The sequence below is a fragment of the Mustela putorius genome, unplaced genomic scaffold, assembly GCF_011764305.1.
Source record: "Mustela putorius furo isolate JIRA1106 unplaced genomic scaffold, ASM1176430v1.1 tig00003858_pilon_pilon_pilon, whole genome shotgun sequence".
Classification (NCBI taxonomy): Eukaryota; Metazoa; Chordata; class Mammalia; order Carnivora; family Mustelidae; genus Mustela; species Mustela putorius.
The window spans coordinates 39,601,933-39,617,249 of NW_025422010.1; the positions used below are offsets into that span (position 1 = coordinate 39,601,933).

The following is a 15,317-nucleotide window of genomic DNA, read 5'->3' on the forward strand; positions in this document are numbered from 1 at the left end:
TCAGAGTGGCTCACTATGCCTAAACTATTTGTATAGTGTGTTTTATGCTGAACACGTTTCCTTCTGGGAGTCTGGCATTTGGCTATGTTTAGGCAGAGCATGCCTACGTGACCAACCCCAGTGACCTTGGGTACTAAGTTTCCAATGAGCTTCCCTGGTAGACACATCACATATAGTCACAATTCATTGCGGAATTAAGTGCATCCTGCTTGACACCACTGGGGCGGGCGGGGAGGGGGGATTCTTGAAAGCTTGGGCCTGGTTTCCTCTTAATTTTTAATCTCTAAACCTAACATGTGCCTCAGACTCGAGACCCAAATATCAAGTTGCATGTTCCACTGACTCACACAGCCAGGCGCTCTTCTAAATTCTTAATCTTGATGAATGACTTAAAGGACTTAACGAATTACTTCAGCTAGTAGACAGCAGAAACTAAAATCCAGAGGACCATTCGCAAAAATTCTTCTCCTAGAGTGTATTTGCTCTTAGACATTGTTTGTCCTGCTTTTATTAGACCAATTAAACCAGACCTACTTTAAAATATTCGATACAGACTCTACCAAGGCTCAGACAGGTGAAAAGAACATTTCAGCGTCATCAGATCATAAAGAAGTCATATGAGCAGAATTTATCCCAAATCATCATCTTCTCATACTGTGATGATAGGAGAATTGTGGAATGTGTAGTATAGGTGCGCAAATGCAAAGTTCTTACCAGTTGGGTGAAATCAACAAACTACACATATAACATAAAAGGAAGTGGGGTAACTGCAATATGGAGCTGATAAAATAACTGAATAGAAATGAGCTGCTTTTCAGAAGTAGGAAGAGGGTGGGGGTAGGCAAGCAAAAGGGATTTCCATTTTTCATACAGTCCTGTCTTGACTTTTTCTTTCTTTTTTTTTTTTTTAAAGATTTTATTTATTTATTTGACACAAGTAGGCAGAGAGGCAGGCAGAGAGAGAGAGGAGGAAGCAGGCTCCCTGCTGAGCAGAGCGCCTGATGCAGGGCTGGATCCCAGGACCCTGAGATCATGACCTGAGCCGAAGGCAGTGGCTTAACCCACTGAGCCACCCAGGCACCCTCTTTCTTTACATTATATGCCTACTTAACAATTTAAAAAGGAAGAGCCCAGAAAGACCCAGGCACGTGAAACTTATCACACAGGTGGGGCGCCTGGATGGCTCAATGGGTTAAAGCCTCTGCCTTGGGCTCTGGTCATCCCAGGGTCCTGGGATCGAGTCCTGCATCGGGTTCTCTGCTCAGCAGGGAGCCTGCTTCCTCCTCTCTCTCTGCCTACCTATGATCTGTCAAATAAATAAAATCTTTAAAATAAAAAAAAAAATACCACACAGGTGTCATGGTGGGTTATATGGAGGAGTTTGATAAATGGACTTAAAAAACCGGATATGAATACCTAAAAGATTCCTAACCTCTACACAAAAAACGTTAACTCCAGATGGATTGGGACAATCTTTTGTTGTTTTAAGCAAGCTCTACACCCAGTGTGGGGCTCAAACTCCCAACCCAAGATTAAATCTCTACAGACTGAGCCAGTCAGGGGCCCCAGTGACAGTCAATCTTCTAAACTATGGTATCCAGTTTTTGGTCAATCACCAGTCTAATTGCTGTGAAAGTATGTTTAGACATGACTAACACTTAAAATACTGTGCATAAACTATTACTTTCCATAACATTTGTGGGGGGGTCTCATCCAGTTGTAGGCCTTTAGAGAACCCGAGGTCCACCAAGGAAGGAATTCTGCCTCCAGACACAACTCTTCACCCTGGGTCTCCAGCCTGTCCACCTGCCTTTTGAAACTTGCCAGCCCCTACTACCATCTCTCTGTACACATCCTATTTGGTTTTTTTCTCTCAAAAACTGTTAATACCTGGATTAAGCTCTTAGGTAACAAGAGCAAACCTTTAAAACTCTTAGTAGAAAATATAGTTATCTTTGTATATTGTAAGGTGAAGGTTTCCCAAATAAGACCAAAAGTACTAATCATAAAAACTGACCAGTTTGGGACGCCTGGGTGGCTCAGTTGGTTAAGCAGCTGCCTTCGGCTCGGGTCATGATCCCAGCGTCCTGGGATCGAGTCCCGCATCGGGCTCCTTGCTCCGCAAGGGGCCTGCTTCTCCCTCTGACTCTGCCTTCCACTCTGTCTGCCTGTACTCGCTCTCTCTCGCTCTCTTTGACAAATAAATAAATAAAATCTTTAAAAAAAAAAAAACTGATCAGTTTGATAATAAACTGCTGCTTACAAAAGATATGTTAAAGAATACTAAACAAGAGAAAATACTGATAAATGTTCATATTTCTACTATGTCCTTTCTCAGTCTGTACCTTTCAGACTTCACTTAGCATTTTTTTTCATTTCCTTGATAATTTTAGTTGTCTTATACTTTTCTTGCCTACATTACTTTATATAGATCAGCCTTCTTGGCAGAGAAGCCAGTGGGTCTCTTCAACATTACCAAGTATAAACTCTGCCACATTATCCAGTTACCTAGTTCATGAATTCTTCCTTAGTCAATCACAAAGCACTCTAGAATCTTATGAAGAGCTCAGCCTTGAATCATCTAAAAAGCATGCTTATTAATTCCTCAAATTAATTTTACCTCTTTTAAAAGAATCACTCAGACTACAGAAAACCACCAACCGATACGGAACCTTTATTTTTTTTTTAAGGTCATTTCTGTACATCTGACTGACATATGGGAGTAATCCTTTTACAAATGGAACTGATTACCAGAATAAACGACAACAAAACCGAACTGGTATTTCATGTGAATCCACGGCAGTTTAAGCTTCAAATCCAGCCAAGAAGTTTGTTACAATTTCTTTCAGCTTAGCATCTGACTGTTCTGAGATCTTTCCATCAGTCCTATTTGAAATAAAAAGCAGTTCATCAGTACTGACCTAATCAAAAACTCAATGACTACCTACAGAATTCAAAAAAACTTCAACAAGACTTTGTATCTTAAAATTTATAGGATAGAGGCCTTCAATTGTGTTCATACCTAATATTGCCCAACAGGGCCTGGTGCTGGCTGATAACATGAGCCAGGAAAGCGTGCTCAAACTTTGTGATCTTGCTGGGCTCCAATTTATCAAGATACCCTCTTACACCAGCATAAATAACAGCCACTTGTTCTTCAATTGCCATGGGAGCTGAAAACAAAAGAACGCCAAGTTGCTCAAATAAACACCACATTAACAATGTCAGAAAAACTTACCTCTTCTTCTAATTATTATCATGTTTCTACATATTACCTACTCCCACTTTCTCTGTGACAAACTCCACATTAGTATCTTTCCTACTTCTCTCTCCAGGAAAGTGTTTTCCTTGTTAATTGCAAGCCTAAAAGTGTAATCATCTTCAGGGATATTCCATAACCACTATTTATCATCTGGAAGCATTTCAACTGTTTAACATATAAATAATTTGCTGAGGGGCACCTGGGTGGCTCAGTCATTAAGCACCTACCTTCAGCTCAGATCACGATCCCAGGGTCCTGGGATCAAGCCCTGCATCTGTCTCCCTGCTCAGCGGGAAGCCTGCTTCTCCCTCTCCTACTCCCACTCCCCCTGCTTGTGTTCCCTCTCTTGCTCTGTCAACTAAATCTTTAAAATAAATAAATAAATAAATAAATTGCTTAAACTACAGCAAGAATAAATGTATACTAACATACTTTTAAATCTGCCCAATGCCATTCTCTCAAGGCCAAGGTGGAAAGGGTAGGAGGAAGAGATCTAATAGGTTTTAAATCTCAAAAGTAAAGTATATAGTAAGTTTTCCTGGTTATTCAAATGACAGACTGCGCTGGAAGTACAACAGGCATTAATCACATTCAAAACACTATCTTTAATGAAAGAACACCAGGTATTATAGCTTGTAAGGAGCTATGGGATTCCCAGGCCCTTACACACAGTACACACACTGATGAAATGAAAGAACTCACAATACTGTCCTTGCTTCAGCAACTCAGTCAATCGCACACCACGACTCAAGAGCTGTTGAGTGGCAGCATCAAGGTCAGAACCGAACTGGGCAAAAGCAGCAACCTCACGATACTGAGCCAATTCCAGCTTCATGGTACCTGCCACCTGAAATACAGAAATGGTTAGCTCATGCAACACAAAAATACTTAACCCACTGACAAAGAGCACTATACAAGTACACTATGATTTGAACCTAATGATATCCCTTCTCCTTGACAAAGTGATGCAAATTACCTGCTTCATGGCCCTGGTTTGGGCAGCAGATCCAACACGGGACACAGACAAACCAACGTTAATGGCAGGGCGGATACCTTTGTAGAACAATTCTGTTTCCAAGAAGATCTACAACATACAGAGAACACATGTTAACAAGCTTTAAAAAAAAAAAAACTATTTTCAAAATTAAGCAAAAAAAACTGAAGCCCAACATCTCCAAGGAAAAATGTTAAGTGTCTTCTCATCATAAAGTGCCCCTCCAATCTTCCCCAGTACCTATCAACTTACATATTCTATTGCTAAGATTAAGAGAGGAGAAGAGAAAAAACAGGTGATGAATTCCTATTAAAACATATGCAGAAGGGGTGTCTGGGTGGCTCAGAGGGTTATGCCTCTCTCTGCCTTCGGCTCAGGTCATGGTCTCAAACCCCGAATCGAGCTCTCTGCTCAGCAGGGAGCCTGCTTCCTCCTCTTTCTCTGCCTGCCTCTGCCTATTTGAGATCTCTGTCAAAATAGATAAATAAATAAATAAATCTTTAAAAAAATGCAGAGGAAGTGATCTGACCTCTGAGATTTGCTTCAAAATTATCAGGGGTAGAGAACAGCAGTGGCTATAAATGAAACAAAAATGAAGTTCACTATACCACAAATTGAAATGGGTGAGAGACATGTGGGGTTCATTACATTGTTCTCCTTTTCTATACATTTTAAATTCACCGCAATAAAGAGTGAAAAGCATGTAATAAATCAGTTCATCAACACTAGTTTAAACCAACGCCTTGGAATCATCCAAAGCTTTTATATTTACTTTAATTATAAAATAATACCTGTCCGTCAGTGATAGAAATGACATTTGTTGGAATGTAAGCAGACACATCACCAGCTTGCGTTTCTATGACTGGTAAAGCAGTCAAGGAGCCACCACCAAAAGAATCGTTCATTTTGGCTGCTCTTTCTAGGAGACGGGAGTGTAGGTAGAACACATCACCAGGATAGGCCTCACGACCAGGAGGCCGGCGGAGCAGCAGAGACATCTGACGATAGGCAACAGCCTACGGTACAGAGAGAGGATTATAAAGTTCAGTTACTAGAAGCTAAATTTGTCACCTTCAATTGTGGTGCAAACGTAGAAACAGATTCTAAAAATATATTATCCTTTGACCTGTTTGGATAAGTCATCATAGATGATCAAAGCATGTTTGCCATTATCTCTAAAATATTCTCCCATAGAACAGCCAGAATAAGGAGCCAGGTACTGAAGTGGAGCAGCATCAGAAGCAGTAGCCGAAACCACAATGGTATACTTCATGGCATCTGGGAAGAAAATAAGTTTTTTAAGTTCCACAAGGTTATCAACATTTTGGTTTTAAAGACTACTGTGATAAAAACTAAGTGCTTTACTACATAATTTACCAAAGTCAGATTAACCAGAGTCAAACAACACAGATTTTAAAGGAACTGACAAAAACCTTAATGTTTATACTACTTTTACTTATTCAATTATATCAGAAGAAATTTCAGTTCATTAGGAAATAATTAAAACCAGCCTACAAGAAGTAGAAGCTATCCTAAGATTAGCAGTTATTAGGACTCCCAGAGAACAATGATACTAAAGTTCTTTCCCTTCAAGTAAACCCTACCCTCAAGGCGGGGCTTGAACTCATGACTCCCAACACCAAGAGCCACATGCTCTATCGACTGAGCCAGCCAGACATTCCTGGACTGAAGTTCTTTAATACCTGCATCTGTGAGTCTCTTCACCAACTGGGCAACAGTGGATCTCTTCTGACCAATAGCAACGTAGATACAGTATAGCTTCTTCTTTTCATCAGTTCCATCATTGAAACGTTTCTGGTTAATGATGGTGTCAATAGCAATTGATGTTTTACTTTAAAAAGAGAATGTAAACTTAAATTTTAGTAAATACTTCAAAGGATTTCTCAAATTTCAGTCCTACTTCTAATCCTCATCAGATTCTACTCACCCCATTATATCCAAAACATTTACCATTCCAACCCTAATAAGTAATCTTTCCACAATTAAATTTTAGTTAAAATGTTTAACAAGCTTTACCCAGTCTGTCGGTCACCAATAATCAGCTCACGCTGACCACGACCAATTGGCACCAAGCTATCCACAGCCTTAATGCCAGTCTGCATGGGTTCGCGCACAGAGATTCGAGGAATGATCCCGGGGGCTTTTAGGCCAACTCGCCTACGGGTCTTGGAACCAACTGGACCCTGTTAAACAATAAAAAGGAGCCCCACAACAATGAGTTTTGATGTCGATTAGAAGCTACAAACACATCTAATAACCATTAAACGTACCTTTCCATCAATGGCATTACCAAGGGCATCCACAACACGGCCCAATAGCTCTTCACCAACTGGAACGTCCACGATGGCTCCTGTTCTCTTCACAATATCTCCTTCCTTAATTAGTTTATCATTTCCAAACACGACAACACCAACATTGTCGGGTTCCAAGTTCAGAGACATACCCTACAAAACACACAATTGAACCCCCATGAAGCCTGAGTAGTACTTCTTCCCAAATGCCAACACAATATGAAATGAAAATAGCTAGTTTAAAAAAAAAGAGAGGGTACTGGACTTTTGATCTGATTGATTTACTCAAGTATTTTTATGACAAAAAACCTTCTTTTATCAAGACTTAAAACAGCAACACATTCCCTTAAATCCTCTTAGGATAGCATTATAAGCCTAACATGCTCATTTATTTACTACATCATCAAAGAACTAGAAGAAACAAAGAAACTAGGTCAAGCTTTTTTTACTGTACTTCTTTTGTCTATGGATTTTGAACCAGGTGATCAGTACCAAATAAAGTGATCAACTGGAAATTTCAAGACACAGTTGATTTACATCTTTTTATCTGTGAGTAGTGTCATAAACATCTAAAAAAATTACAGTGAGAATTCATCAGGTTAGTAGAAAAGGAAATTAAAATCTACCCAAACGAGGATAAAATGCTATAATGTAACAGTGCTGGCTCGTCTCTCATCATTATAACTTTAATTCAAAATATAAGATTTTTAGGTCCCTATTCATTACTAAGGATAAAGACTATTTATGAACTGAGTCTGGTCAGTTACTGAAGCTCTGCAGAAATACTCAGAACAAACAGAGAGTATCACTGCAATTAATGTTCAATACAGTTGTCACTAACCACATGTGGCTATTTAAAATTTGAATTAACACCATCTTACCGAAGTCAGAGAAACTCAATCTTCTCCCCAATTAACAAATCTCTACACATCACCCACTATCTCTGTGAGACACTCCACACTGTACATCCTCAATAGCCTCACATGTAAAATAGTTACTATACTTAAATAGCGCAGACGTAAAGTATTTCCATCATTGCAGAAAATTCTATTAGACTATACTAGACTTTTACACCTTAAAAGCTAAAAAAGAAACTCAAGAGGTTATTTACATCAGCCTCACCTTTCAAAGTTATGCAATGTATACGCTGAAGATATGAGAGGCTAAATTTTTGGCCAAGGTCTAACAGCTAGGGAGAAAACTTTTGGCTGTGTAATTATTCTTCCATATCAAGGTTTTTTTTTACCATACTGGTCAGTAGTCAGAGAACCAAGTCTGTCTTTACCCACTCTGAGTGGGTTATCCTACTCCCCCTGGTCTACCCAGATATTATACTCTGCTTTCCTTAAAAAACCCATGACTGCTACCACTTGTTTTCATCCCACTGGCCAACGAGACTCAACCTAACAGAAAGAAGTAGACTTCTATCATCAGAGAGCTTCTGATAACTATACCACTAGCTTAATAATAGGTCTACTCCTAGAAGATATACAAAGTCAAGGACTTCCAACTTTCCACCAGAAATGAATTTAGTTGGAAGTTATCCAAGGCTCTTATAAGACAATCTTAATAGGTATAAAGCAGACTTCTTAGAATTTGGCTGAAGGTTTAGTCAATTTTTTATTTCAGCACTAGTGCCTACAATTTATATATTATCAGTCCCTAGAATAAAAACTTTGGTAACCAAAACCCTTAAGTTTATTTTTTTTCACAATCAATGAAAATGATTAAATACTGAAGAAGTTGAGAGTGAAAGTTAAAAAAACACACTAGCAAAATCTCTGAATTATTGAGTAATTCAGAGACCAATCCTAAAACACCAAAATCTCATTTTTTGTAATTTACCTTTAAACCTGAAGAAAACTCTACCATTTCTTCTGCCTGAACATTTCTTAGCCCATGTACACGGGCAATACCATCACCAATGCTCAGGACCCGTCCAGTCTCTTCAAGGTCAACAGAGGTGTCGGCTCCAAGAATACGTTCTTCAAGGATAGAGGACACTTCGGCAGTGCCTATTGAGAGAAAAAATCCATTGCAAAAACAGCCTAGTCTCAAGATCTTTTTAAAACCCACTTCCCGGGCACATGGGTGGCTCAGTGGGTTAGGCTGCTGCCTTCAGCTCAGGTCATGATCTCAGGGTCCTGGGATCAAATCCCAAATGGGGTTCTCTGGTCGGCAGGGAGCCTGCTTCCCTCTCTCTCTCTCTCTCTGCCTGCCTCTCCATCTACTTGTGATCTCTCTTTGTTAAATAAACAAATAAAATCTTAAAAAAAAAAAAAAAAACCCACTTCCCTAACAACATAAAAACTGTAATTTTGTAATCACAATAACCAAATTATTTTTTTTAACATTTTATTTATTTGCTTAACAGAGATCACAAGTAGGCAGAGAGGCAGGCAGAGCAAAAACAGAGGAGGAAGCAGGCTCCCTGCTGAGCAGAGCCCAATGTGGGGCTCGATCCCAGGACCCTGGGATCATGACCTAAGCCAAAGGCAGAGCCTTTAACCCACTGAGCCACCCAGGCGCCCCTAACCAAATCATTCTGAAATGTAATATGCATGGTTCTACTCAAAAAAGCTTGATATCCACCACTGCTATAAAAAAACAAATCCAAGGGGCACCTGGGTGGCTCAGTTGTTAGGCATCTGCCTTCGGCTGTCATGCTCCCAGGGTCCTTGGATTGAGCCCTACACTGGGCTCCCTCCTCAGTGGGTAGCCTGCTTCTCCATCCCCTACTCCCCGTTTGTGTTCCCTATCTAGCTGTGTCTCTCTCTGTCAATAAAATAAAATCTTTAATAAATAAATAAATAAAAACACACAAATCCAAGTGATGGAGAGAAAATTTCACAAGACAAATGTAAACCAGATAATCAGCTAATAAAATTAAGCAACATCATTATAATTTCATCTTTTACTCCTTTTATTTAATTTCTCAGGAATTTCTATCTATGTTGAAACCTGACTTTTTTGCTAAACTCTGCAGGAAGCTTAAAAATGCAATCTTTTTTCTTTTTCTTTTTTTAAAGTAGGCTTTATGCCCGGCATGGAGACCAATGCAGGGCTTAAACTCATGACTCTGACATGGAGACTGAGCTGAAATCAAGAGTGGGACACCTGGGCGTCTGGGTGGCTCAGTCGTTAAGTGTCTGCCTTCAGTTCAGGTCATGATCTCAGGGTCCTTTGATGGAGCACAACATCAGACTCCCTGCTTGGTGGAAAGCTTGCTTCTCCCTCTGCTTGTGTTCCCTCTCTCTCTCAAAGAAATAAATCCAGTATTTAAAAAAAAAAAAAAAAAAAAGTGTGGGACACTTAACCAACTTAGCCATCCAGGCTCCCCAAAAAAGCAATCCATTTTTGGGGCGCCTGGGTGGCTCAGTGGATTAAGCCGCTGCCTTCGGCTCAGGTCATGATCTCAGTGTCCTGGGATCGAGCCCCGCATCGGGCTCTTTGCTCGGCGGGAGCCTGCTTCTCTCTCTCTCTCTCTGCCTGACTCTCCGCCTACTTGTGATTTCTCTCTCTGTCAAATAAATAATAAATAAAATCTTTAAAAAAAAAAAAAAAAAGCAATCCATTTTTAAAAGCAACTGTTAACAAAGTATAAATATCTTTCCCCTTAAACACATGCAAATACTTAATATTCTTCATCTTAGCATGTAGGAGACTTCTGTATTTACTTGTTTAATCTTTAGTTCAAAAGCCCTACTCACATATCCCCAAAAGAATTCCCTAACCTATGCATCTTCCATGCTCACCTCCACCATTATCTATTTGCAATGTGCAAATCTGTATGTTGCCAAGTACAGATAAGCAGCTATTACCATCTAAAATCATAAAGGTAAAAGTTGTTTATTTTTTTCTATTTTTTTTTTTTAAGATTTTTTACTTATTTTGACAGAGACACACAGCTAGAGAAGGAACACAAGCAAAAGGAATGGGAGATGGAGAACAGGCTTCCGGTGGGACAGGGAGCCCAATGCAGGGATTGGGATCGGTCCCAGGACCCTGGGATCATGACCAGACCACAAGGTAGACACTTAACTGAGCCACCCAGGCGCCCCTCTAATGAAATGAAATCTTTTACAGTTCAGAAAGGATACCCACCATCTGATATGCATACTTTGTTTCCACCCAAAGATACTGTATCAGAAAAAAAAAGCTGCAGTATCATGAAAAAATATACATTTCACTAGAACAAGAGAACCTACCAAGACAGGGCTAAATGGCACATTATAGGCAAAGAATCTGAGATTTGTAAGTAACTAAAATTAAGAGGGAAAAACAATTAATAAATGAAAATTAAAAAGTTATGCAACCTATATAACTTATTTTTTCCCCTACTGACAAGGCAGTAAGTGTGGTGTATACAGACTTAGAAATAATGACTTACCAGTCTTCTGAAGACAAGTGTTAGAGGCATGGAGGTTCCTTGCAGCAATGAAGGAGGATCCCAAAGCATTTTTGGAGACCTAGTGCATAAACATTTTTTAAAATTTTGTTTAAAAAAAAAAAAAAAGACCTTATAAACTGGCAAGCTTGAACAAATGCAGGCTTAGTTTGATCAAATTAGTTTGATCAGTTTGACCAAGTTATCAGTGAAAATATTAATTATATTCAAAATATTCTGCTTAAAACTGGAAGGCTATTAATCACACAACAAAGCAGATTTTGATATATGCAAAAATGTATTAAACAGCTCCTGGGAATATGGTTAAGTATTTTATAAAAAGTTATTTTAGGGGTGCCTGGGTGGCTCAGTGGGTTAGGCCTCTGCCTTCAGCTCGGGTCATGATCTCAGGGTCCTGGGATCAAGCCCCACATTGAACTGTCCCCTCAGCAGGGAGCACGCTTCCCCCTTTCTCTCTCTGTCTGCTGCTCTGCTTACTTGTGACCTGTCAAATAAATAAATAAAATCTTTAAAAAATAAATAAATAATTTTAAAGTGTTTTTTTTGAAAACTCAGAGTTACCAAATTATCCTTTCCTTTAAGAGAATCAGGTACTATTATTTCATCTTTAGATACATTTGAGTTGAACTGCGGAAATTCTCAGTAAGATAAACTTCCTAAGGAGAAATATCCATATATATCCTACTTTACTTAAAAAAGAAATAAAAATAAAAATAAAAAATTACAATGGGTTGGGGGCTCAGGTCATGGTCTCAGAGTCCTGGGAGTCTCTGCTCAGCCAGGAGCCTGCTTCCCCCTCTCCCTTTTCTCTGCCTACTAGTGATCTGTCAAATAAATAAATAAAATCTTTTTAAAAAAATTAAATTCCTAAATGTTAAAAGATTTTGATTAGAAATTAAGAATGGCTGTGGATTCGTTTTTTTCCCTTGCCACAGACAAAGCCTACAACAATCTGGACCGCCTCTTTCAAGTTCTAACGATGCTATTGGTCACTGTCAATTCTGAACCTACTATCTTCTACAGAACCGGATGAAAACCATTAAAAATGTTTTTCTTGCAACTCAGTTGTATTAGAACAGTAAAATAGCCAGTGTCTATTTTACCTCTGAAACTGATACTACGTTTAACAAGAGTTAAGTAAATGTAAGCCTTCAAGGGCGATAAGTAACGAAGGGCATTGACCTTTATAAGCATTTTCCAACCTACGCTTTATCTTGAGCTCTCAATCACTGTCTAACAATTCCTCAAGGACGAAATCTTAAATCACGTCAAAGTACCACGACACAAAGCAAAGCCTTCTTTCTGCCTGAGACAACTTAGGTTTCACTGCTGTCACGGTATCGGCCGCAGGAAATGCACATTTACACTGTACAGCGTTTCCCAGTCACCTCTGTATTCAGCACTGAGATCGTCTACTTAAGTATTCAGAAAAGCACCTTCATTTATTGCTTTCCCCCGAACCGACCTCCGAGCAGAGGTGAAAAGGCCGGGGCGTACTGACCTTCATACAATGTCAGGCTTTCCTAGGTCGCTTCAACTAGAGCTACCAATAGTCCTCTGACCTTCAGTGGGGCAATCCCGGAGAACCCGCGGGCGACAAGCCTCGCCGTTTCAGAGCAGGTGTAGGAGAGCTAGCGACCCAGCCCTGACCTTCACCCAAAGCCCCCTCTCGGACAGCTCTCAACTGAAGTCCTGGACACCCCCTGAGGTCCCTCTCTAGACAACATCGAAGTCGCCACCTCCCCTGCAACGCTTAACACGGTCCCGCACGGATGGCGAGCATCTGGGCCCTTACGCCGCCGCCCAGCCCAAGGCCGCGCAGCCAGCGGTGCAAGATGGCGGCGCCCGCCAGCCCCTCACCCTCCATGCAGCAAGGGCTCGCGAATCAGCACAGCACCAGCGACCCGCTGGCCCACCTCCCTCCCGCCGGTACCCCGCACTCACCAGCCCGGCCCGTCGAGGAAGGGCGCGGGCCACGGCCGCGGCGACGCGCACGGACAGCATCTTTGCAGGTTCTCCTCGGGTGGTTCCTCCGCAGCCGCAGCCTCCGGACTGACTGGGACAAAATGGCTGAGCGACGAGGAAGGTCAAGGCAGCCGGCCCACCTGACCCGGAAGTACCGCCCCTTGCGCTCACCCCCGGACGCGAATCGGCGTTTTGCGCGAGGGTTGGGGGTGGAGTTACTTTTTTAAAGTATTGTTTTTAGAGTTAAGCATAAAAATTAGCGATTAGATCTTTGTTAACTTCGGCCCAGGCTTTCGTCACACATTTGTTTTGACCTATTGAGTTGACCTTGTGGTTGCCCCTGGCGACCATGTGGGTAGCGGAACCCCTTACGTTGCGGCTTTCAGGCCCAGTCCCGGCTGGGGACCGTGTAGGCGTCACCCGGCGCTGGAACGCAGCTGGTTTGAAGGTGACGGGAGGTTGATGTTGTGGGGTCCGAGACTACAGCTTTTAAAGCGTACTAGCAAACAGTTATCACCAGGGGCGTGCGGAGCTGGTTAAACTGTAGATCGCTGGCCCCACCCCCCAGACCTTCTTAACGTTGAAAATTTGGAGTAATCTGAATTTTTGAGAGGCGCCCACACCATTCTAGGTGATCCGTTACGCACTCAAGTTCGAAAATCGCAGTTCTCTTTTATTCTATCTAAATGAAATCTGTATATTAGAACAAATTGTTTAAAAAATGGTAACAAGCACAATTTCAAAACGAGTGGTTGCCAATTTACTGAGGATGGTGCAGAATCAGAAGTCTCATCCCAGACTGGACTAGGATTCAGGATTTCCTCTACCAACAACTAGTTTCAGGACAACAGGGACTATGCTTTTACATTTGGAATAAAATTAAGGCGTCTGAGTGTCTCAGTTGAGCCTCCGCCTTGGGCTCAGGTCATGGTTGGGGGGGGGAGGGTCCTGGGATAGAGTCCCCGATCGGGCTCCCTGATCAGTGGGGAGTCTGCTTCTCCCTCTACCCTATGCCCCTGCCGGCCTGCTCTTGATTTCTCTCTCTCTCACTCTCTCTCAAATAAATAAATGAGATCTTTAAAAAAATAAATTTGGAATCAAATGGAAATGATAGGGATGCCTTGGTGGCTTAGTTGGTTAAGCATTTGCCTTCCGCTGAGGTCATGATCCCAGATTCCTAGAGTCTAGCCCTGTGTCTGGCTCCTTGTTCAGCGGGGAGCCTGCTTCTCCCTCTCCCTCTGCTGCTCCTCCTGCTTATATTCTCTCTTTGTACCCACGCGCACGCTCTCTCTCTGCCAGTAAATAAAATCTTTAAAAAACAAAATAAAACGTAAAGGATGAAATAAAAAACACCTTCCTATACCGACACACTAACATTGGAACAGAACTTCCCCAATCATACACACCCAGAATTTTTGCCATAGTGAGATTTTTATGATATGCACAGAATTGTCGTCGGGAGAGGGAATATTGGGTGTCTTATCTAGTTTACAGACAAAACCTTAATCTGGGTGGAGCATATGAATATCGGGATTAAAAGGATCATGTCCTAAAATACAGCTTGCGAATGTATGGTCAGCAATCCCTTTTCTAATATTCTATTCCATTTTCAAGGTGAGTATCCTTCTCCTTATGGATAAGAGGAGGCTAACAGAAAAAAAAATATTGGCTTCTAAAAACAGAAAGGTTGGAAGGGTATTTTGTGAAATTAGTAGTGATGAAAGTGGACAAAGGACATAAAGATAACTTTCCCCCCCATACTCAGGGGCTGTACCAACTTAATTGAAATTTGGTTATTGAGCAGAGACACATTTGACTAAAAAAAATAAGGAAGCCATACAATATGGTATTGGCTATTAGTAAAATTCTTTTGAAAAAAAAATTTTCATCATAAAGAAATTTCTGACTTAGAAGAAAGATATTTAGTGCTAAGAGTGATCCACAATTTGGTATTAAACCACATATATCACACCATTGAGTACATGGGCTACCTTTCCTGATGTTTCACAGTATACTACAGGAGGCTGCAGGCAGCATTGTGGTCTAACTAGCCTTCAAAGATAAAACAATCAGAGCCAGAACATTATGGATCAGACTCCAGTTCTACTACTTAATCTTGGTCAAGTCGTTTAATCCATGTGTGCATGGTTTTTAATGTGAAAATAGGTAGAATAATGTGTTCATCTATTTTTCCAGGGTACTTGTAAGAATGAAACTAAAACAGGAAAACAAAGAGATCTATATATTGCAGTCTACAGAAAATCTTTTGTAGTTAACACTACAGTGATGGAGGGAGAACTGTAGGGAAGGCAAGAAATGAATGAAGAATGGCTGAGTGTCAGTGACCCAGCCAGCAGCTGGATGCCATCAACTGTT

The 15,317-nt window shown here is 40.9% G+C and overlaps 1 protein-coding gene across 1 annotated transcript; it reads right to left on the reverse strand.

Annotated features, from left to right (window-relative positions):
* Positions 1-2,651: 2,651 nt before the first annotated feature.
* ATP5F1A (ATP synthase F1 subunit alpha) lies at positions 2,652-13,101 on the reverse strand. The gene is made up of 12 exons (XM_004752218.2): positions 12,921-13,101; positions 10,959-11,037; positions 8,414-8,583; positions 6,548-6,721; positions 6,294-6,460; positions 5,960-6,108; positions 5,383-5,534; positions 5,048-5,272; positions 4,239-4,346; positions 3,965-4,109; positions 3,023-3,173; positions 2,652-2,886 (listed from the first exon to the last, which is right to left on the reverse strand). The coding sequence occupies exons 1-12, from the start codon at positions 12,978-12,980 to the stop codon at positions 2,805-2,807; spliced, it is 1,662 nt and encodes a 553-aa protein (XP_004752275.1). The 5' UTR covers positions 12,981-13,101; the 3' UTR covers positions 2,652-2,804.
* Between the last annotated feature and the right edge of the window lie 2,216 nt (positions 13,102-15,317).